This window comes from Anopheles merus, chromosome 3L, assembly GCF_017562075.2.
Source record: "Anopheles merus strain MAF chromosome 3L, AmerM5.1, whole genome shotgun sequence".
Lineage (NCBI taxonomy): Eukaryota > Metazoa > Arthropoda > Insecta > Diptera > Culicidae > Anopheles > Anopheles merus.
In genome coordinates this window covers 18,077,099-18,100,971 of record NC_054085.1, presented here as the reverse complement: position 1 = coordinate 18,100,971, position 23,873 = coordinate 18,077,099, and the positions used below count along the sequence as shown (strand labels likewise).

General features: G+C 50.3%; 3 protein-coding genes across 6 annotated transcripts; 2 read left to right on the top strand and 1 right to left on the bottom strand.

Annotated features, from left to right (window-relative positions):
• Positions 1 to 767: 767 nt before the first annotated feature.
• Positions 768 to 20,481, top strand: LOC121599170. 3 transcript variants are annotated; one of them, XM_041926745.1, is made up of 18 exons: positions 768 to 1,145; positions 2,177 to 5,170; positions 5,261 to 5,553; positions 10,186 to 10,648; positions 11,948 to 12,268; positions 12,900 to 13,096; positions 13,159 to 13,418; positions 13,488 to 13,976; positions 14,938 to 15,312; positions 15,387 to 15,518; positions 15,583 to 15,735; positions 15,815 to 16,417; positions 16,823 to 17,101; positions 18,217 to 18,452; positions 18,523 to 18,607; positions 18,681 to 19,092; positions 19,163 to 19,344; positions 19,942 to 20,481. In XM_041926745.1, exons 2-18 carry the CDS (start codon positions 2,385 to 2,387, stop codon positions 20,005 to 20,007), a joined length of 7,332 nt encoding a protein of 2,443 aa, XP_041782679.1. In that variant the 5' UTR covers positions 768 to 1,145; positions 2,177 to 2,384; the 3' UTR covers positions 20,008 to 20,481. The 3 variants fall into 3 exon arrangements, with proteins under 3 accessions (XP_041782679.1, XP_041782681.1, XP_041782680.1); XM_041926747.1 differs by lacking the exon at positions 11,948 to 12,268; XM_041926746.1 differs by lacking the exon at positions 16,823 to 17,101.
• LOC121599171 (peroxisomal acyl-coenzyme A oxidase 3-like) lies at positions 6,854 to 9,535 on the bottom strand. Its single transcript, XM_041926748.1, has 4 exons — positions 9,272 to 9,535; positions 7,635 to 9,187; positions 7,410 to 7,564; positions 6,854 to 7,346 (listed from the first exon to the last, which is right to left on the bottom strand). Exons 1-4 carry the CDS (start codon positions 9,298 to 9,300, stop codon positions 6,960 to 6,962), a joined length of 2,124 nt encoding a protein of 707 aa, XP_041782682.1. The 5' UTR covers positions 9,301 to 9,535; the 3' UTR covers positions 6,854 to 6,959.
• A 2,009-nt stretch (positions 20,482 to 22,490) lies between the features above and the next one.
• On the top strand, positions 22,491 to 23,709 carry LOC121599174 (exosome complex component RRP4). 2 transcript variants are annotated; one of them, XM_041926763.1, is made up of 3 exons: positions 22,491 to 22,714; positions 22,788 to 23,305; positions 23,376 to 23,709. In XM_041926763.1, the coding sequence occupies exons 1-3, from the start codon at positions 22,587 to 22,589 to the stop codon at positions 23,615 to 23,617; spliced, it is 888 nt and encodes a 295-aa protein (XP_041782697.1). In that variant the 5' UTR covers positions 22,491 to 22,586; the 3' UTR covers positions 23,618 to 23,709. The 2 variants fall into 2 exon arrangements, with proteins under 2 accessions (XP_041782697.1, XP_041782696.1); XM_041926762.1 differs by having other exon boundaries at positions 22,788 to 23,308.
• The last annotated feature ends 164 nt before the right edge of the window (positions 23,710 to 23,873 follow it).

Sequence of the window (23,873 nt, the reverse complement as noted above, 5' to 3'; positions counted from 1 at the left end):
ACAAGAGTACATATTAAATTTTTGTAAAAATTTTAACGAGAAATTTTAGGTCTTTCTTCTTTTTGCCTTTTCGCAATAACCGTTGTCAGTCAAGGCCTGCCTATACACCACTAGTGGGCATGGCTTTCAGTGACTTATGTATTACGATAGCAGGATAGTCAGTCCTACGTATGGAGGCACGGTCTATATTAGGCCTTGAACCCATGACGGGCATGTTGTCGCAAGTCGTACGAGTTGACGACTGTACCACCAGCCCGGCCCAAAGGTGTTCAACGATCAAGAATATTCGCTGTTCACGAGATGCTACAATTCTAACTGCTAAATCTATGAGCGAAAAAAATGTTTGGCCTCACAATCTGCTTAAATGTGTTCGGGCGCTTGGACTATAAAGTTGTATGGAGTGCGAGGCACCACATGCAAGCTCGCAAAATACTTGAATTTGTTTTGCGGGGATTTGAAAAAGCCCGGTTGTTTCCTTTTCAATTGTGGTATATTTTTCACAGGGCATGAAAGGGCTGTCATTTGCTCTATGCAGCCATGGTCGAAAAGTTTCGATCATGCAAATGCATTTTTGCATTGTTTATTACATTACACTCACTTATGTTTACCAATTTATAATTATAAAAACATATTTTGTATCGATATTTAGAGTAAAGCGATCCAAAGCCGCAGCGTCAGCAATCGAAAACGGAGCTGTTATCGTTCGACCGTGGACTATAAACGCGAAAATTTTCCCCACCCCACCCCCACCCTAAACTTTAGCTTTGCTGATTGTCATTCCTCCGATGAAAGTTCCAACTTGGCATTCATTTCTTGTTTTCGACGGTGAAAAAGGATATCAGTTTTTCCCCGTTCTTTTCCACAGTGCGAAATCTGTCCCGTCGGGATCGAAACGGGACGGGGCCAGCGACCGCTCCCGTCCTCTCTCGGTGTGTGCGTGTGTGTGTTTGTGTGCGCGCTTGTGAGTGTGTAAATTGTGTGCAATCCCTTTTTTGTCCGTAAAGTATCTGTGTACACACGAGCGGCGGGGTTGAGGTCAGTGTGTCGAACGAGAGGAGGAGGGCAGTCAGTAGTCAACATCTCGCAACAAGAGTGGCAACAGTGAGCAGGAGGAGAGGAAAAGGTCGCAAAGTGTATCGAAAAAGGTACGTGAAATTGGCCGCTGGAACCGTGCTGGAGTGGAAAATCGGATGTGTTGGAGGCTTGAAAGGGAAAGAGAGAGAGAGGAAAGCGAGTAAAAAGTAGATGCTCAAGGATGCTAATGTTATTGGTCAAGCGAATGTTGGGAGGAGGGGAGAGGTCACGACGGACGGCACAAGTGTCAAAACCCAATCAAAGTGAAGGTGAAATAGATTTGGGCCCGAGTCTTTTAATCACTTTACGTCCGGGACTTCAGCTTTTTCAGTGCTTTCCCTCGCTGGCCATCGTGGTTCGTTTGACAACGCATCCAGCAAAATGCAAAAAAAACCCTTACTCGAGGCTTCCGCATAGTACGCTGCGGTGTGTGCATGTGTGCAACCCCTTGTAGCTCAGTGTGCGTGCGTGTGTGTGTTTAGTTCGTTGGTTGCATTCTTTTTCCAACCAGTTTCTTATGCCACTCTCCATTTCGATCGATCGGTGGTTGGCCCCCTTAAAGAAAAGAGTGGAGGGGGGAGGACGGTCGACTGGGGGGTATTGGGTTGGATCAAAATCTTCCCCCCCCCCACCCCCTACCCTAGTTTGGCACAACAATTTCTCCGGCCGACGGTGCCGAGACGATTACGAAAGTCTTTGCCCAACTGGACTCGTCGTCAGCGCAAACGAGGGCAGAATAAATGAGCAAAATTCGTGTACTTGGTTCCGTTGAACGATATTTTTGACAAAAGTCCGGAAGATATTCGTTGTCGAAGTAGTTGAAGCTTCCGTAAGGTGATGCCGATACAACGGGCATGTGCTGCAGGTGTGACACGTAGCAAGTTATCCAACAACGTGTACGAGAGCTGCGACCAGCAGCGTTTAGATAGCGCAGGTGCTGGCTGTCGGTGATATCTGACATGCTTTTTTTCTTTTGATAAACTGTCCGTATGTTTACACCTGTGCCATCGAGAATTCATAATTCAAACTGAAAAGTAGTTTTAATAGACCAAATCTATCGAAAATTCATCTAATTTCTTTTTTTTTTCTTGATTTTTTGTAGCTCTATACCAACGACACCACAACGACTCCTGAGAATGCAGCATTTGGACAGTGTCTAACGAAACGAGAAAAACGTCGGGATCTTTTCCTTCCCAAATCGTGCGTGTTTCTGTGTGTATGTTTTGTGTGTGTGTGTGTGTAACGTGGGAGACTCTGGAACACACGGGAAAAGGTCTGATCGCTTTACGGGGACCCGTCCGTGCTGAAGAATGGCGGAACAGTTTTCTGCCTCGACCGCTTTTACCAACATGAACAACAACACGGACGGCTGGGGCGATGATTGGGGCGACTGGAGCGAAACGCCCGGCGATCCGGGACAGCTGAAACCGAACGCCACCATGCAGCCACCAGCTCCGAACGCTCCGCCGACTGCTTACTTTCAGCAGCAACAGCCGCAACACCATCCAAATCACCATCAGCAGCAGCAGATGAATACAGCCGGACCGTTTATGAACAGTGGAGCGAACCATATGGATCAGAACAATCGTAACTATCTGCCAAACGTGATGCCGCCGGGCAACAGCAGTGCCTACCAGCAACCGACGATGCCGCCGAACGCGTACCCGCCCGCTAACTATGGACCGGCGCAGCCGTCTGCGTACGGGCAGCAGGCAGCTAACTTTTTCAACGCTCCCCAGGCCGCTCCCCAGCGTCCACCGTCGCATCCGGCACCGTCCACCACGCCGCAACTGATACCGACCTTCAGCCAGACGATTTCGGACAGCTTCGACACAGCGGCCGGTAACAGCTGGAACTGGACCGTGCCGGAACCGACGAAGCCGAGTGTGCCGGAGGCGCAGCTGGAGGCAAAAGTACCTCCGCAGCAACAGCCGGCAGCCCCGCAGCAGCAGCAGCAGTACGACCCGTTCCCTCAGCCAAGCAGCTTGCAGCTGCAGCGGCTGAAGGCGGAAACCCTGTCCCCGCAATGGTCCATCGAGAGCCAGGTGTCGTCTAGCGACCGATCGACGCTCGAGAGTGACCCGAGCGGCGATAGCAGGGGCCCACCACCATCCCAATCGACCACCGTGCTGCCTTCGGACGCGGATGCGGGACATCGCAACACGACGGACGGCATGGAACATGTCGACCGACAACAGCAACCGTACTCGGCAGCACCGGCCGGGTCCGTTCCCGACCGGCTAGATGAGGTGCTGGAAGCGCTAAGCATCAAGCAGGAACCGGCCGAGAGCAGTTACCGCGCGGAGCAAACGTTCCCGCCGCCTCCGCCCTCGATCGTCGGTACTGCGGCGGCTGCCGGACCGCTCGTGAGCGACTCGCACGCATCCAAGTCGTCATCCACGACGCCACCGTTGCCGCCGCCACCGACGGATAATCCCACGGTAGCGCCACCGGTGTCCACCGGTCCTCCACCACCGTCTTCCATGATGTCCGGCCCGCCGCAAATGGCCGTCGGCAGTAGCAGCGGACCGCCGAAAGCGATGCAAATTGCCGGTTCCAATCCGTTTAAGCGTAATGGGCCAAGATCCCATACGGCTACGCCGGGTTTGGGCGCAGGAACGTCGGCAGCAGCAGCAGCACCACCACCTGCACCCCCCGGTGGGACATTCTTTTATCAACAACAAACACATCAGCCGCTGCTGCCGCAGCCAGCCCCGCCCAGCGTCGAGGAAGCGAACAATATCGAATCGTTGACGCCGGAGAATCAGGAAATTCTGGTCGAAACACGGCCCGAGCAAGCGGTGGTAGAGAATCAGGAAATCGCCCCGAGCAACGATCGCAACCAGTACCTCCAGACGGGCCACCTGTCCGAGGATGGGTACGGTGTGGACGCATCGCCGAGTGGTGGTAACGGGCGTGTCCACCTTGTAGCTGAAGCCGGCGCTGAAGCTGGCCACGGCGATGTGAACGATAGCCGCCTACCTCCGCCGGGACTGTCACGGTACGTGCCGGGACAGAACGAGCAGCAGCCGGAACCGCCGATGCCGGTGCCGGTGGTGCAGCAGCAACCTAGCCCCGTCGCCGTGGGGCAAAGCTATCCCGAACCACCGCCCGGGCTGGACCGAATGGTACCGGGAATGGATCTGCAGAACGCGTCGGACCTTTCGCTCGAGCGCCAAGCGGACGGGGAGGTGTCGGACAGTACGTCGGCGGCACCAGCGGCCCCGATTGGCGCGCGCAACGAACATCTGCACCACCATCATCTCAACCATCACGGGCACCATCATCACGAGCGGGTGGACATGAGCGACCGCAACCGGTACCGTGTGCCGGGCGAGGATGACAATCACACGCATCACAACCAGCAGCGGGTCGTGCCGGGCGGTGGGCCAGAAAACGAGCGCCCAGTGCCGACGTCCGTGCCGAGCGTCGTTCCGATGGTCCCAGGCAGCGCCACCGTCTCGATGGCTACGCTGGACATGCCCGAGGAGCAGCGCGAGCTGGTGATGGATGGGGAAAATCCGGACGATCGCCGAGAGGATCCACTGATCGGGGGGAACGCCGGGCCGACAATTTCGGGCGCTGGGTCCGCTTCCAGTGCTGCCGGTGGACCGAGCGCTGGCGGTGGTGGTCCCGTTGCAGTGGAGACGGAATCGAACGTTACAGCCGATACGTCGCGCATGGAACCGTCCAACACGTCCACGGCGGACGAAAGCGACAAGGGCGGCTTCTATGGGGCTGGCAGTGGGCCGAAGGGAACCGGCCGCCGGGAGGATGACGCATTGCGTCGGTCGACCAAGAGCAAAAGTTCGCGCGATCGGTACGACACGGAGGATTCCGATTACAGCGAGCACGAGCGTCGTCGGCGCGAGACTAGTGTGGGGGTGGCGGCAGGTGGCGGTGCTGCCGGTCCGGCCGACACCAGCTCCCATCGGCACGAGCGGTCGCGCCGGGCTGGCGGTGGAGCGGAACGAGAGAAGGACAAACGAAAGGATAACGGGCGCGACCGGGACCGTGACAGGGATCGCGAGCGTGACCGGGATCGTGATCGCGATCGTGATTATGACTATCGCGATCGTGATCGTGAACGAAACAGGTTAGTAGGCGAGATAGTGACCTGTGCGTGCGTGTGTTTGTGGAAGGTAAAATTGAATAATTGATTTGTCTGGTCTACCCTCTGTTTTAGATATGACCGCGATCGTGAGCGCTATGGTCGCAGTAGTAAGTACGATCGCGAAAGTCGCTACGAAACCGACGGTTCAAAGTACGAAACCGAACGATCGACCCGGTACGAGAAGGAGGACAAGCGGTACGGCGGTGCCTCGCGCGACGACTACTATCGTAAGCGGGACGGCGAGCGCGGTGGCGAGGACGGTCGGGGGCCCGGTGGGCGGGACCGCGATCGGGACACGCTGGAGCGGCGCCAGAGGAAGGAGAAGGAGCGCGCCGAGCGGTACCGGGGCGATGAGCGAAGGAAAGGTGAGTTACATGTTGCTTTAATACTTTCACAGGAATCTGGTGAAATGTTAAACGTTTTTTTGTGATGAAGAGGTTAGAGTGATCAAACAGGTTATTATTTGACTGCGTTACAAGGCCCGCAGTACAGTCATTGAAGTCTTTGAGAGCATGAATTAAAATCCAACCTTAAAACTAGTGTTGTGTTGTTTGGATCGTACCCACGACTCCGATCCGACTCTAACTATTGTTAGTCCGATTCTGACTTCGGCAAAATCTAAACCACTAGATCCGCCAGGAGTAGGAGTCGTTCGGAGTCTTTCAGAGTCAACTGGAGTCATCCGGAGTCATCCGGAGTCATCCGGAGTCGTCCGGAGTCATTCCGAGTCATCCGGAGTCATCCGGAGTCATCCGGAGTCATCCGGAGTCATCCAGACCTATCTGGAGTCGTCCAGAGTTATCCGGAGTCATCTGGAGTCATCCGGAGTAATCCGCAGTCATCAGAGTTATCTGGAGTCATCCGGAGTTGTTCGGAGGCGTTCGGAGTAGGAGTCGTCCACAGTCGTCCGGAGTCGTCCGGAGGCGTTGAGAGTCGTCCAGAGTCATCCGGAGTCGTTTTGAGTCGGAGTAGTCCGGACGGCTCCTGTTGACTCCGAACGACTCCGGATGACTTCGGACGACTCTGGATAACTCCGGACGACTCCGGACGACTCCAATTCTGAACGGCTCCCAACGACTTCGACTCCAAACAGCTATGGAAGACTCCTGGCGATTCCGAGCGACTCCGGATAATGCTGGGCGGACCTACCTTCTGGAGTCAATTCCGAAATTATCGAAGTCGGATCGGAGTCGATTCCGTATTTTGCCAATTTTACCAATACAGTAGGTGACCGCTAACTGGATGTGTTTTAACTGGAGTGCTTTTTAATTGGAGGTTCGCTAACTGGAGTGATTCTCAGTTAACGAACACTTAAACGTCAAAACATGAAACATCCGGAATCTCATGAAGAGAAATTTGTCGCAAATGTGCATATTTCAAACAAATTTAGGGTCTTTTGCCTACGTTTGCTATTAATTTATGTTATTACACAAATTACTATACTTTATATCAACATAAATGAAAAAAAGTTTGGTATGTTTATTCCAGCCAACGCCAATCAAAACAATCAATCCACAGAAACGTCACTCCAGTTAGCGAACATTGTTCGTTAACTGGAGCTTGTTTAATTCTCAGTTAGCGGTCACCTACTGTAACTACTTTGAATTCCTTTCACTCCATTGAGCATAAAAGGACAGAAAAAAAACTCAAAAGAATCAAAAGGAATATGAAAAACAGCGCAAAATATTTATTTTGTTCCTTCTATTGAAACTGTTGCCTTGGATGTATTTTCCATCATATTCCAACATGTTTCCAACGAATTGTATTCGCTTTACAGCTTTGCCGAAGTGGTTGTTAATATTTCGTGCCACCAGGTGGCACGCCCGGTCACATCCTGGCCCGCCATCAGCTCCGTCTCCATGCGTGCGTAAACGTTCCCGTCGGCAGCACCGAGCGGTGAATTGAGCACAAAATCTGGCGGTGCCAGCGAATCTATCATGGCTACTGCGTCCTGCTTAACGATGGGCAGCAGACGTAGTATCGATTCCTGGACCAATGGTAAAGCGTCGACCGTGAGGTAGCCAGCACTTTGAAGAGTGGCCATGTGCTTTAGCAGCAATGTCGCGCCGTACAGTTGGGCCAAACGCGTGAGATAGTTTCGTTCCGGTCCTTGTTCCATCGTGTCGAGGAAGGTACAGAATGCGTTGAATATTATGCGCTAGAAAGGGAAGGAAAGGTACGTTACCGTTCTATCCTCATGAATGATTTTCTCTGGGCTCACCTCTCCAAAAACGATGGCAAGATCTTTAGCGTAGAAAATCTGCGTATCGTTGCGGACGTCGAATTTGCTGTCGCCCCGCTTAAGTAGTCCCTCCGCTCGTCGGTAGGTGCGTTCTAGTGTGTATGCCGTTAACCAACTCAGTGCGCTCAGTATAACTGCAGCATGCCATCAGAGCAAAAGTAAGGATCAGATTGTTCTTCCAGTTCCGCGTACTAAACTACCAACCTTTCGGATCCTCAATCTGCTCCACCGTAATGCGCTCGAGTCGCTGCTGCATTATCTGCTCGTACTCAGCCAAAAACGTCATCGAACCAAGCGGAGACATCAGCGCAAACGCACCGTACTCGCCCTTGCTGCGTATGCCGACCAGCTGCTGCGAGACCTGCTGCAGCAGCACATTGTTTTCGCCCTCGTACGTGATGTTTGCGTCGTTGTCTACCCGCAAATCGGCCAGCCCGGCCAGGCGAAGGTACCCGTGGCCACCACACGCTTCCCGCGCATCCTGTATGCCGTCCCGGGCCGCCCAGCTGCAGATCGGCTTGACGGCGGACGCAACAATGTGCACCTCGAGCAGCAGTTCGCCCTCGATCGGTGCGGCTCGCAGCATGCGCACCTGCGCATCGCCCGACACGCGTGCGAACCAGCGATGGAACAGCTTCAGCGCCACGCAGGTGGCCAGATGGGGCAGCAGCCGGTACTGCTGCGACTGGTACTCCAGTATCGGTAGCTCCCGGTCGTCGCCCGTCGGCCCGAACTGACACCGCACGGCCGAGTAGCGTATGCCGATCGTGAGCGCCTTGGCAAGCAGTGTCTGCGACACGGTACAGATGTTAATCCGCCCAATCACGAGCGGACCCATCGAAAGGGCGAACCGTTCGGTCGCGCTCTTAGCGGTCGATTCAAACCTACCCGTCACCTCATTCACATCACCGAACCGTGCTAGCAGATTTTCGCGCGGAATGCGATACCCCCGGAACAGCACAAACCCATTGTCGACCCCGTTCAGGCCCGCTTTCTCACCCAGATCGCCCACCAACAGGCCGGGCAGCGGTTGCAGCGTGTAGCGGTCGCGGATCGGCACCACAAACGCACTGACCCCGTGGCACGCGCCATCTGCCGTGTACAGCTGGGCCCACACGATCATGTCCGTGCAGCTTTTGGCTAAATTGCCCGCCCAGCACTTGGCGGCTTCGAAATCGGGCGTCTCGAGCACGAACTCTCTGTGCGCCGGGTCGTAAGTCGCGCGTGTTCGTATGGCCCGTGCGTTCGTCCCATGGCCTACCTCGGTCAGTGCGAACGAACCGGCAATGTGGCCGGCTTCCGCCTGCTCGATCACGTGCGCTAGCCGTCCGCTAGGGTCGTCGAACATGCGTATGGCGCCGGTGAAGAAGAGATAGTTGACGGTTAGGCGCACCAGCAGCGCCATGTCGTACTCGGCGATCGTTGCGTAATAGATGGACGCAAGAGCGGGTCGCTCGATGAACGTTTCGTAGTGGAATAGACGTGCGCGCTGGAGATGGTGAAGCTGCAACATGGCTAAACGGCGTCGCTCGTCCGTCGATTGGTCGCGAACGGTGCGGCCCCGTATGAAGGGTTCGCTGGTACGAAACAAGCGATACAGCCGGTGCTGCAGCTCCAGCTCGTGCTGATCGGTAAAGGTAAGGCGCATCTTGCGCCAGTCGATCGTGGCCGCACGGCGATACGGTGCTAGTGGTCCGTGCTTTGGAAGGGGACTGAACAGATTCTCATCCTGCAAAAGCCCTTCCATCGTCGATGGACTAGGTGGTTGAGAGTGAAATTAGAGGAAAGAGATTCTCATCTAAATTAAGCTGATTAAGATTCACTTGTATACGCAAACTAACCGATTAGCACTGAAATCTGGTAACACCATTTTTATGAAGCAGTTCAGAGCGAGAGAGAGATAAATGGCACACGCGTATTGGTCGAAGACGCTAAACCAAATACAGGACGATCCTACGAGCACAACCCTCAGTTAACGACTGGTCGCAAGTTTACTCTCGAGTGAGGCATCAAAGTGACAAGTTGGAACCTTCTTTCCAGTAATTTCTCTTTAGGAGAAACGAAAAGCTTCCACCGCAGACGTGCAGACTGTCCTGAATAATGTTTTATCGGTAGCAATAACCACAGCTAGAGTCACTTTTGGATGCATTTCTAGCTTCGGGCTGCAAAATATTATTTATGTGTGGTGTGGCGCTCTTGAAAACGGGTGAACTTTGGGGTGCAAACCATTCATTATGTATTCAGTCTGTATGGTTCAATGTGCTACCTCGTGGATAAGTGTAATCATGAAAATTGTATCCAAAAATTTCGTACCTTTTTTTTGGCTTCGTTTGTTGCTAGAGGGAACGGTGTAATATAATTTTGGGAAATTTGATTGGTTTAATTGTTGCGTTGATGAGGATTCATGGCAAGCGCTAGATGTAATGCTTCATAGGCGGTTAGTTTATACCCTATCTAAGTTGCCACACAGCTAGACCGGTTGCGTAGTTCAGTTGTTAAATGCATGACTCACCATCATCCATCCCCATCCTGAGCTCGAATCTAGTTTGCAGCCACTTCTTCAGAAGGGAAACAAGTATGTGTGATATTTTCTGTAAAGATTGTAACGCTTTATAATGAGTCTATGAGTCTAATCTCATTGAAATCTAACCTTTGATTTGAGTTATTTATTTTTTATTGGATATTTTAAAACGACTGATTATGTGTTGATCGTGTATCGAGTCTAATATCCTATTGTTTTCTCCAATTTTTACAGATGATCGCTACCGCGAAGGTGAGAAGCGTCGTGATCGGCACGATCGTCGCTACCCGGACCCGGAGGACTACCGTGCGGGAAGCAGAAACGGGACCGACAGGGACCGGGCCCGGGACAGCCGCGATCGAGACGATCGCAAGGAGAAGGATCGCAAGTACATGGGTGGCGGTGTGGCACCAGGAGCTGCTGTAGGATCGTCCGCTAGTGGCTACGGTATGGTGGCCGGGGCTGCTGCCGCCGGAGCTTACGGCCCCGCGAGCGGTTACTACGATCCGTACAGCTACTACGCTCAGCATCAGCAGTATTACGAGCAGCTGCGGCGCACGAACCCGCAAGCGTACGCCGAATGGTACCGTACGTACTACGCGCAGATGCAGGCGAGCCAGCTGCAGCGCGACCGGCTAACGACGGACGGGCGCGAATCGGTCCACTCCGGTCGCAGCTCGGCCAACGACAAGGAACGGTAAGAGTCACGGGCGACGGCGTCGGTAATTTATGCCGGTTTGTATGTACGCGTGTGCGTGTGTGAGCGTGTGGGTGTGTTATTTACTCTGTACGTGTGCGTGGTTGGTTGGTTACTTATGTTTGGTGTGTGTGGTGAAATGTTTCCTTTCTTTGGCGAAAAAAAAAATCTTAAATTGTTTTAAATTAATTACTAAAGAATGAATAATCTATCATTACTTTACTGAAGGAGAACGATAATAATTATGATAAAAAATAACTAATTTCAATATTTTAATTAATTCGATCGAAATGAGGAGAGAATCCCTGTAAAATTTTGTTTTATAATAATTTTGTTTTAAAAACTGATCGCTCCATAAGTAATGATAGGTTATTTGTTTATAATCAACCACTTCCCAAGTTACTATCGGGTGCAATTTTATTTAATTGTATATTTTATTCTGTGTGACGTGTGCGTGTGTGTGCCTCTCTTGTAATCCCTTTGCGAGTTTCTAACTTTTCCCGAACGTGAATCTGAGTTATTTTTGGTTACAATTCTTTAAAAATCAGATGCATTTTTGTTCCATTTGGATTACTCTACACTGCAATATGCTCTCTATCCCTCTCTCTCTGTCTCTGAACTGCATTTAAAACATTTTTTCCCTCAAATTTCCGTTAACCCAGCGAGAGGTTCTCTTACTTTCGTTCTGTATTATGTTTTTCTCATGAGTTTTCTACTTTACATATCACTATAATTTTTTTTTTAATTTTTGTGGTGCAACTCCCCTTTAAAGCTTTGATCAAAATTGAGTGCCAAAAAAGAAGGGATTTTTGTTTGGGTTTTGTTTACACTCGAAATTGCTCACTCTCACACAAACACATGCTGGTCGGGGTTCGCTTCGACTAATAATCATCCCACCATCGTCTCCTTCCCATCATCTCTCATCCTAAACCTATCGTCCTGGAACTCAAGCGCACCGCCAGGATCGAATCACTTTGGCTGCACTTTTCAGCTCTCACTCTCCCTCACGGTGCTTCAATACTGCGGCAGGGGCTGCTCTGTCTGAATGGTTAATTGTATTGGGTAGCTTCCTTGGTTTGAATGTGGGTAATAATGGCCCACGTGCCCTAAGCTCACACACCGACACACTGTGTGAACGTACATAATTCACCACCATCAGCACATCTCCCCACCCCGAATTCTGAGATGGGGAGTTGCAGCTGAAAGAGCCAGCTGGCAAGGACAACGCTACAGCGGCAGCGTGTGTTTCTATGTCCGTTGTGTACATGTCTGTGTGTGCGTGTGTGTGTATATCTGCAGGTTTAATCGGACGACACCGTTTATGCATCCGCCCGGTGTGTACAGCAACCCGGAGGAGTACCATCGTCATTACAATAATCAATCGCTACCGTCGGCCGCCATCGCCGGCGGTGGTATGGCCGGGCCGAGCTCGCTGCTCGACCAAACTTATCTGACCGACGTGTCCGGTCATCAGCCGACGTCACTGCCCCCGATGTACCACCAGGCGTACCAGCAAGGGCCACAGTCGCTCCTTCACCACCAGCAGCAGCAGCGGGCAAACACATCGCTGGCCATGGACCGCACGTACCATAGCGAGGCGGGCGGATACTTTCAACCAAGGTGCTTTTCAACTTTATCATTTCATTTATCATTTCTTTTATTTACTCCTCTGTGTAGTTTGCCATTTCTTTATTTGTCGGGATATTTTATATGTTCGTCCTCTCGTTGCGCCATTTTCGGGGATAATGCACTTTCTTCTTCATTCATTGTACACACAACATGCTTTAAGGCGTCGTATACCGAATTATGTAGTTTTGTTTTGCACACATTCTTATAATTATTGGTTTTTTTTTATTATTAACGTTATTTCTTTATTTAGTTGGTCTTGCATCTTCTGTTCTGTGGGTTACGTTTGTAGTGCATGTTGCGCATCTTATCGCTTGATATGGTTGCGTTGAACCATCCTCTTCCTTTTAACGATACAAAATACAAAGTAATAACGACGAGCATGCTTTCTTGTAGTAGATTACGGTTGTGAAAGTTTGTGTATGGCTTTGTGAAGTATGATCTCCCCCCTACTTTTGATGAATCTGTTTGGATCGAAAATATCCAGTCCAGCTCGATCGGATTGGGAAAGATGATCGAGCGGATTATTCTTGTAATCTTTTGTATACTTAAACTTCCATCCAGCCGTCACTTTTTGTCTGTGAAACCCTTAACCATGACCATCTTTTACTGGCTTCCCATTCAGAATCGACCAAATTGATGCGTCCGCCATCAAGCAGGACGCTACTGCCGAGCTGTCGATGATGGAACCGGAACGCTTGACGCCTCGCAAGTTCCCCGAAATTCATCCCATCGTCAGTGTGTCGGCCGGTTTGCTCATTTCGACGAAGAACCGACTCACGATGAACGGAATGGCGGACACGGTGAAAATATACAGTCTAGGTGAAAATGAACACCAAAAACGATCAAGAATGCAACCTAACCATGATTCATTCTGCTTTCAGGTTATAACGACGCTAGCAGGAAGCTGTTCCAAACCTACCCGGGCCCACTGGTGAAGGGTGTGACGCATAAAAAGTCTGTCATCGAGTTCTGCGAGGAGCAACTACGCCACGGCCCACCGTACAGTGGTGCGCTGGCGCTGATCAAATCGCGGGGCAACTCGATCAACAGTCTACACTCGTCATCGCTTGCCGCCGGCGCCAACCGCAGCTCGTTCGCTTTGCTGTGGAACTACATCATACTGTTGCTGAGACAGAATGGCGTAAGTGTGACGTAGCTTTATTTGCCTTTGACGTTTAGTACAATGCTTTCCTTTTCCTTCCACCCACAGACGTTCGTCGGTACCGATATCTCCGAGCTGCTGATGCAAAACAAGGAAGAGTATCCGTTCGAGGCGATGCAGACCAGCGTGGCCCGGTCGGCCAACATTAGCGGGCGCAACTCGTCACTGTCGCAGCCCGAGCGGGAGGCCGATGCGCGCCAGGATGGCCAGGAAAGCGAGGAAGCGGCGGCCGATGCTACCGGCGAAGCAGATGATGTGGCTAAGGATACATCCGCCCAGGACGTGGCACCGAAAGCACTCACCGAGCAAGAGATTACGGACAAGTTCCGGAACTATCTGCTGTACGGCAACATCGGCGAGGCGCTCGAGTGGGCCACCGAGCACAACCTGTGGGGCCACGCACTGTTCCTCGCCTCCAAGGTGGACTCGCGGCAGCACGCGAACGTGATGATGAAGTTCGCCAACAAGCTGACGCTGAACGATCCGCTGCAAACGCTGTACCAGCTGTTGAGCGGGAGAACGCCCGCTTCCGTTACGGTAGGGCGAGCAAACCTTGAACTCTAACCCCTTACAGTGCTTTCCAAGTCACGTTCCACATGTGCACATCATTACAGGGTTTACCGAGTTAATTTAGAATGTAAACAACATTCTTCATTGCTTGCGAGATGTTTTTCAACAGCTGTCAAAAATGCTGTACTTTCATCACAATAATGTCTCAGATCTTCCATATGATTTTCAACATCTCTCAAACTGGATTGAGTTTGACAGTTATTTGTGAACTGTTGAAAATCATTTGTAAGAAATTAAACTTTATTGTGATGCAAATACAATTTATGACAGCCGTTGAAAATCATCGTGCAGGCGGTGAATAGTGATGTGCTGACGAAGAATACAGGGTTTTCCAAGTCACTTTCAAATGTGCACATAATTATTCACCGCATCCAAGATGTTTTTCAACAGCTGTCAAAAGGTGTGTTTGCTTCACAATGAAATTTTAGTTATTTAAACATGATTTTCAACACATCACAAAGAACGGTCAAACACAATCCAGCTTGAGACGTGTCGAAAATCATGCTGAAGAAATTAAAAATTATCAGGATGAAAATGAAATTTCAGATTGATGTGGATTAACATCTTGCACGCGGTGAATTGCAAGGGGTAACCCCTGTAATGAAGTTCAAATCTGACTTTGAAAACCCTGTATTCACCACCTACAAGATGTTTTTCAACAGCTGTCAAATTGGTGTATTTGCATCAAAGTAAAATTTGAGTTCTTGCACATGATTTTCAACACACCACAAATTCAATATAGTTTGAGACGTTTGGAAATCATGTGGAAGATCTGAAACACTATTGTGATGCAAACATACCAATTTGACAGCTGTTGAAAAACTTCTTGCAAGCAAAGAAAAATGTTGTAGACATTTGGAAATTGACTCGGAGAACCCTATATTTCTCTTTTGCTTCATGTTCTACTTTGTTTTACCCCATTTCTCAGAGCGTGCTGGACGAAAAGTGGGGCGACTGGCGGCCTCATCTGGCGATGCTAATGTCGAACAGCTCGGCCAAGCCGGAACTGATCAAGAAGTCGATCACCACGCTCGGTGACACGCTGCTCAATCGGGGCGATCTGTACGCGGCCCACTTTTGCTACCTCCTATCCGATGTGGCCTTCGGTCGGTTCGCCGACGTTAAGCCGGATGCGGCCGGCGGCAGCAACAGCAATGGGGTCGTGCGGTTAGTGCTGCTCGGTGCCGCTCATCAGCATCGCACCTTCCGCGAGCTGTCGACGAACGAGTCGATCATGATGACGGAAATCTACGAGTATGCACGCTCGCTGAACGAGGATCGCTACTCGATCGCGGAATTGCAGGTAATGAAGATTATGATGCATACCTTGATGGTCCTGCCAAATAATTACTAAAACCGGGATTTTGTCATTTTCAGCGCTATAAATATTTGCTTGCTTGCCGTATGCTCGATCAAGGTATGCAGCTGAAGTGCTTGCTCTACATGGAGCAGATAGCCGAGCAAATACAGTACGATCCGTACCGATTTGATGCTGATTTTGTAAGAAAGGTAAGCGAGACACTTGATTCATTTTCTTGTCAGTGTTCTAATTGATTTTCGATTGAATTAACAGGTGTACACGCTCGGCGATCGGCTGAAGTATTACGATCCAGTCATGGAGAAGGCGCTGGACGAATCGGTCGATAACACGGGACGGGGCAATATCTATGCGAACGTGGAGGATCCGGAATGGTTAAAGAGATTAAATGAAATTCTCCTCAATAGTGTAAGTACTCGAAGCTAAAAAGCATTTTTGTTGTTAGAGTGTTGAATTATCATTTTTAATACACTTTTTTATGTTTCAGCCGTCGAATGCGGTCTCGAATTTTAGTACCGTTAACGAGCCCCAAACAGGGTACGACTATAGCAGCTACGGGTATGGAGCGGATCAAACACAAGCTGCCGTCGATCACGAGCAACAGCAACAGTCGCAGCAGCAGGAGTCTGCTTACCCTACCGAGTCGAGCGACATTAACAAGCAGTTCAATGAAATCAATCAGCAACTCGGTCAGCTGAATCTGCAGTACAGTGACCAACAGCAGCAGCAACCGCAAGGGCAACAGTATCAGCCGACGCAGCCCAATGCCGCACCGTACGAATTGAATCCCGCCATTCCAAGCTACGATCAGGGGTACGAGTCGATCAATCAGCAGTCGCTGATGGATCCAACAGTCGAACAAGCGGCCAACCAGATGCCGGACAGTTACGAACAGCAGCAGCAGCAACAGCAGCAGCAACAGCAGCAATTCAATCAGTACAACAGCTACGATGAGCATCAGCAGGATCAGCAGCAACAGCAGCAACAGCAGCTGGGCGGTCCTACGTTTTTCACTCCGGCTCCACCGAACACTGATGCAATGCCGACGTCGTACGATGGAGGATACTGGGGCGCTGCTGGCAACAGTGAGGTAAATTAATCTTAACGTACCGTTTGTTGTTAAAGTAGTCCAAAATGGTTAAGTTTTGTAGCGTTGTAGCCCTGGTTTAAGCCGGGTTTTTTTATCGTTTTTATTCCGTGTAATATACGCCCTTAATTGAAGGGGTCGCCATTATGCCTTAGTTGACACGCCATTGTGTTTGGTTGAGTATATTTTCATTTGTGTGGCTTGTTTTGCCCCCGTTGGGACTTTTGGTTGACTACCTCCCCGAAACAGTAGTAGTATGCGTTTGGTTTTTTTTTGTCTGCCTATCGTTTGGTTTGCAATTGTATACTTGGTTTTTGAATGCTTTGGTTTTGCAACGACCAATCACGCACCCACCCACACGCAACTTGTGTAAACCGCTTACTTCCTTACCTACAACACGGAATGCAGCTACGATCGCAGGAACACCCGTGGCAGCAAGAGAAGCAGCATGCTCCACCGCCTCACCATCACCAGCATCATCATCATCGCCATCACTTCCACGAAGAGGAGGAGGAGGAGGAAGATGAGGAACAGGATGTGGACGAAGAGGACGACGAAGAGCAGCAGGAGCGAAGCTCACTATCGCCCTCGCCAGCAATCGGACCGATCGGACCGTCGGAACCGTTGCCCCCGGCTGCCTTTGACTATCATCGCGCACCACCACCACACCAGCAACGGGATGCGTGCGTAAGTAGCATTAGAAGCGATGGCAATCGCTCCGCCGAGAGTGCTACCAGCTCGTCGCCACTCTCGGAAACGTTTCGTGGTGATTATTGTGCTAACAAGTGTACCGTGCGGCATGTGCAAAGACGGCAGCTTTCGCAACAGCAGCAGCACCAGCACCAGCAGCAACATCGCCAGCAATCCATCACTGATCGTGTAGCGCCGGCCAAACACGTGCAGTTTACTAAATCGCTCGCAAAGGTGCCGGAACCGCTGGGTGCGATCCGCAAGGTTCGAAAGAAACGCCGGAAAGTATCGAATGCGGGCGCAGCCGCCGGCAGCGGGAACGGTGCCGCCCTGCTGCCGCCAAAGCAATTGCCGCTCCCGGAGCGTCGGCCCGGCAGTGCGATGAAACTGTCCAAAGCCTATCTCTATACGGCGCGCAGCAGACGGGACGGGTTTCTGGCGCATCGGGACGTCGTTTACAATGGGACGTACCCGATCGATTTGCCGTTCTGCAGCCGGTTTAAGGATTACAATTACAGTGGCGAGAGTACCGATTCGGCGGCGAACAGTGAGGAGCGCGAGGGCCGGAAGCCCGCTATCGATGAGGGCATACGGGACTACTTTGAGGGGACCGAGCTGGGCAGTTTGAGGTGTAGAAGGCGCCCGAACGCTTCCCACAGCAAGGCTGGTGCCGTGCTGACTTATGCGATCGATGAACCGCTGTAGAAGATAGAGTTGAACGCCATTGTTAATGCTTAGCATGAATGAGTATAGTAGGGCGGGCAATGTTATGAAAGACTTCTTCGGCGCATAGACGACGAACCGATGGCTTTTTTGCTTATATCAACACATTTTGCTCGTGCCTCGATGGCGAGTGCTTGTGAGGCGTAGGATACATTGACACACAGATTCAGCAATCTACGCGAAAATGTTGTCTTATATTGTAACCGCTTTTACATTAACTTTCCTGTTAAATTAAGCTTCAGTTTTGCTTACGTGTTTGCGCATCTTTCGTTTTTTTATTCTTCTTCTCCGTTTGTGCGTTACATTTGTTACTTTAGGATAGATGTTCAACTTTCCATAGCTTTGTTATTAATCTTTGTCTTCCTTCTTTCCTTCACCGACAACCCTAGGCACCGGCACCGACGATCTCAATGCCAAACTCCGTCGCGAAACGGCCCGGATTCGGCGACGATACGGACGATGAACAAAGGGGAGGAGGTGGCAAGGGTGCCGCCCCAATGCAGGCAGGAAAGCAGCAGCAGCAGCAACAGCAACAGCCCAATGCAGCAGCTGCACAGGGGAAGAAAGCGTCCGGATCCGGCGGAAAGGATGGAAAGGGAGCGGCCGGTGCAGCTGGTGGTCAAGGGTATGGCAAGCGGCGTGTTTCGTTGCACTAAAATAGGGACTTACAGGGTTTATTGCTTCTTTTTTTTTAGATCCGGATGGTTCGGTGGAATCTGGAACAAGTTTTCGCTGAAACCGAAAAACCAGATGATACTGCCCGATGATAAGAATCCAAAGGTATGTCAGAAGAAGCTTTTGATTGTCTGTTCACTCTCACAGCATCGTTTTCTGCATGTTTCACCATCGCTAGATTGTTTGGGATGAAGTGTCGAAGCGTTGGGTCAATACGGACGAGGGTGAGGCAGCAACGGAAGCGTACAAGCCACCGCCTAAGATGTCGGATCTTGCCCCTGCTGGTCCTCCGGCACCCGTCCCATCCGGTGGTGGTCCCGCACCGATGGGAGGACCATCGGTACCGCTTATGCAATCCGGTCCCCAGGAGACGGGTCCAGCATTTCAGCAGCAACCAATGGGCAATGTGATGAGTCAGCCCGCCGATAGTCGCCCTGCCCAACCAATCGGAAGCGGTAATGCTGGCGGTGCAATGCAATCGAATGTTCCGAACGCTGTCACCGGTGGTGTTGGTGGTGGTCCGGTGGCAGGCCAACCAACTAAAGTTCCCATGCTGCAGTCAAACATGTACAAAATGCAACGGAATCGAAGTATGTAACTGTGTGCTGTTGGTAGCACGAAATACGTGATCTTTCTTCTAAAATGGATGTATTTTCGCAGCACTGAAACGATCGTACGTCGACGTGTTCAATCCATCCGGAGCGGCACCGAGCAAACCGACGGAACCCGTGCTAGCGCCGGCCGTCCCAACGTTGCCTAATGCTCCGGGAGGCTTCTTCGTGCCTGGAGGTGCTCCCAGCGCTGGCGGAGGCGCAGAACAGCAACCGGATGGTGTACCGGAGGTAATGTGAAATAGATCAAAACAATTTTATTTCCGGAATGAAATAATTTTTTGAATCAAGCGAAAACTCAGAATAGGCAGGGCTTGTCGCCTTATGTGATATTTTTTGGTCATACAGAGTTTTCTCGGGATCCTCATAGTTATGGGACATTTCCTCGACTCTTTCTTATGGGAAGTGATCTTCATATAACGCCAATTGGACTCAATGGCACACTTTTTGGTCAGGCGCCTTGAATTTTCTAATTAGATTTGTCCAACAAGGGTGCTATAGAGCCCAATTTCGGTTACATTAAGTTCATTTCAAATAAGAAAGAGTCAAATAGATGTCACACAGCTATGGGAACTCCTGGAAAACTTTGTAAATCATTCAATGTTAAAAAATGAAGCGTAAAATTGAATTTCTTCAATAAGACATTCAGTAGAATGTTGTAAGAATTATTGATCTTTAAAGTAAAAAATATTTATTCAATATTCGAAAATCATTATTTATTAAATAATCAATAATTCAAAAATGTTTCAAAAATAACGACAATTTTTGTTATTACGCATGTATTTTGCCCTCTTGCTCATCACATTGTGTGTTTTATTTCTTTACTAGGGAATGCCACAGTTTTACAACCCCAATCAGTTCGGTTCGGGTGGACCCGGTGGTTACCAACAGTAGCGACCCTATCTACAACAAAATGACCGGACGCAACTCAGGAAGATGAAACTGGCCGCTCCAACACAGTAAATATGTGCTGCTCCCCCCTGTTGCGTAACTGCTGGAGGACGGGGGACAGATCTTCCCAATTTATTAATTACCGTTCGCGTCCGCGCACCCGCCGGTTTGTGGACGAGGTTTGCTAAACACGGAAAAAGTATCACAGTCAAACATTCAAAAACCACACAGTTAAAACGTTAAAGTAGTGTGCATCCCCTCTTGGTTTTCGTTTTTACCCCTGATTTGTTTCGTTTGTGTTGATTTTTTTTTTATGTGTATGTTCAATGTGTTATCGCGTTACAAAAAAAGGCTTTCCCCTTTGAATTTGTGTATTTGTGCGGCCCATTCCGCGTTGCTTAGTTTTTCCCCCTTTATTTTAAGTGTACGCACGTGGCTGGAAGATGGTCCGTGTTGGAAAGTTGCAACAACAAAAATTAAAAAATAATAATAATGCTCTGCGTATATCATGAGTTTCGGTTGCAAAAGTAGCAAAGCGTGTGTTGCATTTGACATCGGGAACGGGTACATTTTGAGTGTTGCTGCGGTGCATCCAATTTCTAATTGTATGGCCGGCAACCCCTGCTTTGGTGCAACGAACGTTTACTACCCTTTCGATCGTACACAAAACAAGCAGAAAAAGAAGAAGTGGGACAAGTGAGTCATTACTGCTACTTCTACTACTACTACTCTACTATATTACTTGTCTCTTGCGTGTGTTTTTGTGATGTGTGTTCCAACTATGCCTAGAAGGTGCGATAATACCGAAGAGCGTTTCATTTACCACGGTTTTGCGTTCCCTATCGGTTTGGTTAAGCTGTTAAATTGTTTTAGACAACAACAAAAAAGAAGAAGGAAAGTATAAGCGTTATGTTGTCCCATTTCGTTCCATGTATAATCAGACAGAAAGTAAATGCATATTATTGAGCAGAAGTAGGCTAAGAGCCTGCCCCCGTAGAGACGGTGGGACACCTAGACAGATTTAGTGAGAATTATGTTTATTGTGTTTTTTTTTTTATTTGTTAACGGGTAGAAAGGAAATATAATCAAAATATCGCCTCCACCTTCCTGCACACTTCGTTCCCACTTCGTTTAGGCGGGGGTGTAGGTAAGCGGATAATTTTTGTACGTATGATTTAGCCTTAGTAGATGTGTACGCGAGTGAGCGTGTGTGTGTGTGTTGTATGGGAGGGCAAAAAAAGAGACGATGCACACACAATCCGGCAATAAAGAAGGGCGAGAGCGCTCCTCTAAAACCGAGCCAACTGGTGTAGTGAGCGCGTGAGCACTTGTGATATGGCATAAATACGTTTTATCGATTTTGCTTCTTTTACATGCGTGTTGTTTGCCCACCTAAAACACTAGCAATCTGTTCGTTGTTTTCGTTCTTTTTGTTTTAAAATGATGCTTTTCGTTGATAACGATTCGATTTGTGCGCTAAAGTGAATGGCGAAAAAGACACACAACCACTGCGACACTCGGTGACCCGTTGGGTGCAAAAAAAAGGGCGGTTTGAACAAGTACGCATAGCAAGGAGGGATATTAAAGCAGGAAAATTGTAATGTATTTAGCCCAATTGTCGACGGAATAAATTACGCTATAAAATATTAACACCTCTTTACCGTCTGCCATTCGAACGCGTCTTCCTATCCCTCCTCTCCCCTCCGCTAGGACCCGATGGATCCGTGAAAGATTTTGTTGGAAAACTCCACGATCGTTTGCTTCTGCAGCGTGTTGAGCTTCAGTATGCCGTCAATGTCCTGCAGCAGCTTGTTCGTCTTGCGCTGCACGGAGGCTACCCACATCGCCACGTCCCGCACCTGGTTGCCGTCGATTAGGGCGCCGATACGGTCGAGTTGCTGCTCCAGCGCGACCAGCCGCTCGTGTTGGCTGCCGAGCGTACCGAACGTTTCCTTCGATATTGCGCTCGGCGGCAGGAAGATGATTCGTTCGCGCAGCAGCTCGCCAAGCGTTTCCACCTTGCTCTCGAGCCGGTCCAGTAGGGTGGCCAGTTCGACGGGCGGTGCAGACACCTTGTTCAGTCCGTGCAGTATGCCGTGCTCGAGCAGCGCTAAGCGGGCGAGAGATTCCCGGTACTGCAGAATCGTGCGGCCGTACAGCTCCACGTCCGACTCGATGTCCTTCAGGATGGTGTGGCGCTTGCGGTCCAGCTCTTCCGTTGCCGTTGTGGTGACCAGCTCGTCGGCAAGCTGTATCGAATCCGCAATTAGTTGCTGCGTTTCCTCGTCACAATCTTCCAAATCTAACGACATTTTGCTTTCCGTGGGTGGGCAAAGCGAAATTAGCGATTTTCGTTTCCCCAACAGCGACGGGATGTTTACGTTATTTTAATTTTGACAGCAGCAACTCGTTGACAACTGATCGATACAGATCGAACGTGCTGGCAACACTGTCCCTCGGAGAAATGTCAAACAGACGGCATGTGCGTTTGTTTGGTAAACAAAGGTTCACACCGTGCGAAGGGCCCAGTCGCTCGATTTCAACCCGGTTTTTTTTTTGTGTAAAATATTTGCCCGGCAGCAATGAACTCCAACGTGTCCATCCGGTTAGCTTGCGACCGGGTAAACATTCCACTCATCAGCGATGAAAGCAAAAGCCAGCGTCTTTTCACACCCGGCGAGGTCGTGACGAGCCAGCAGGGCTTCATGCGGTAAGCAAAACAGGGTGCAACCGGCACCTCTCTCCCCTTTCGATTTGTGCTAATAGCGACTCCGTGTTTTCAGCGGCCACGGCACGTACATGGAGGACGATACGATCAAATCCTCTGTCGCGGGCGTGATGGTACAGGTGAACAAGCTGATCACGGTGAAAGCGCTCAAGGGCCGGTACGTGGGCGAGATCGGGGACGTGGTGGTGGCGCGCGTCACCGAGGTGCAGGAGAAGCGCTGGAAGGTGGACACCAACTCGCGGCTCGACTCGATGCTGCTGCTGTCCTCGGTCAATCTGCCGGGCGGCGAGCTGCGGCGGCGTGGCGTCGAGGACGAGAAGCAGATGCGCAAGTACCTGCAGGAGGGCGATCTGATCTCGGCCGAGGTGCAGAACGTCCACTCGGACGGGACGCTGTCGCTGCACACGCGCAGCTTGAAGTACGGCAAGCTGGCGCAGGGCATACTGGTGAAGGTGTTCCCGTCGCTGATACAGCGCCGCAAAACGCACTTTCACAATCTGCCGTGCGGTGCGTCGATTATACTGGGCAACAATGGGTTCATATGGATCTCGCCGATGATGAACAGTGAAGGAGGTGGTAAGCAAGGGCCACGTTACAGTGAAAGTTGTTCAACTTGACGGCTATTTATTGCTCTTTTTTGTAGAAGGAGGAGGCTTCACGCAAAACCTGGACGATGTCGTGACGAAGGAAGATCGCCAAACGATTGCGCGGCTAAGAAACTGCATCCTAGCGCTGGCCCACTGCAAGATGATGCTGTACGACACCAGCATACTGTACGCGTACGAGGAGTCGCAAAAGTACGAAGTGTCCGAGCTGCTGCACCAGGAATGCATGACCGACATTGCCTTCCTAACGCAGCACCGTTTGCGGGTACTGGAGGTGTGAGGCGGTGTTGAGAGTGTGTTGCAAATAAATTCATCTTTTATCCTCAGCTGGTATGGGTGATTCAGTGCATAAAATAATGAAATATGTTTTTCAAACCCAAAATTTATTCAATTTCACAAAAACAAATAAATTTAAATAAACGTCAATTAATATGTCCGCATCGCGCATCCCTCTGTGCCCGTGCCGTGTTTACGAATGCGCACAAAAGCAAACGGGACAAACGGTGCGAGCGGGAACGCAACACCAACAATGCGAC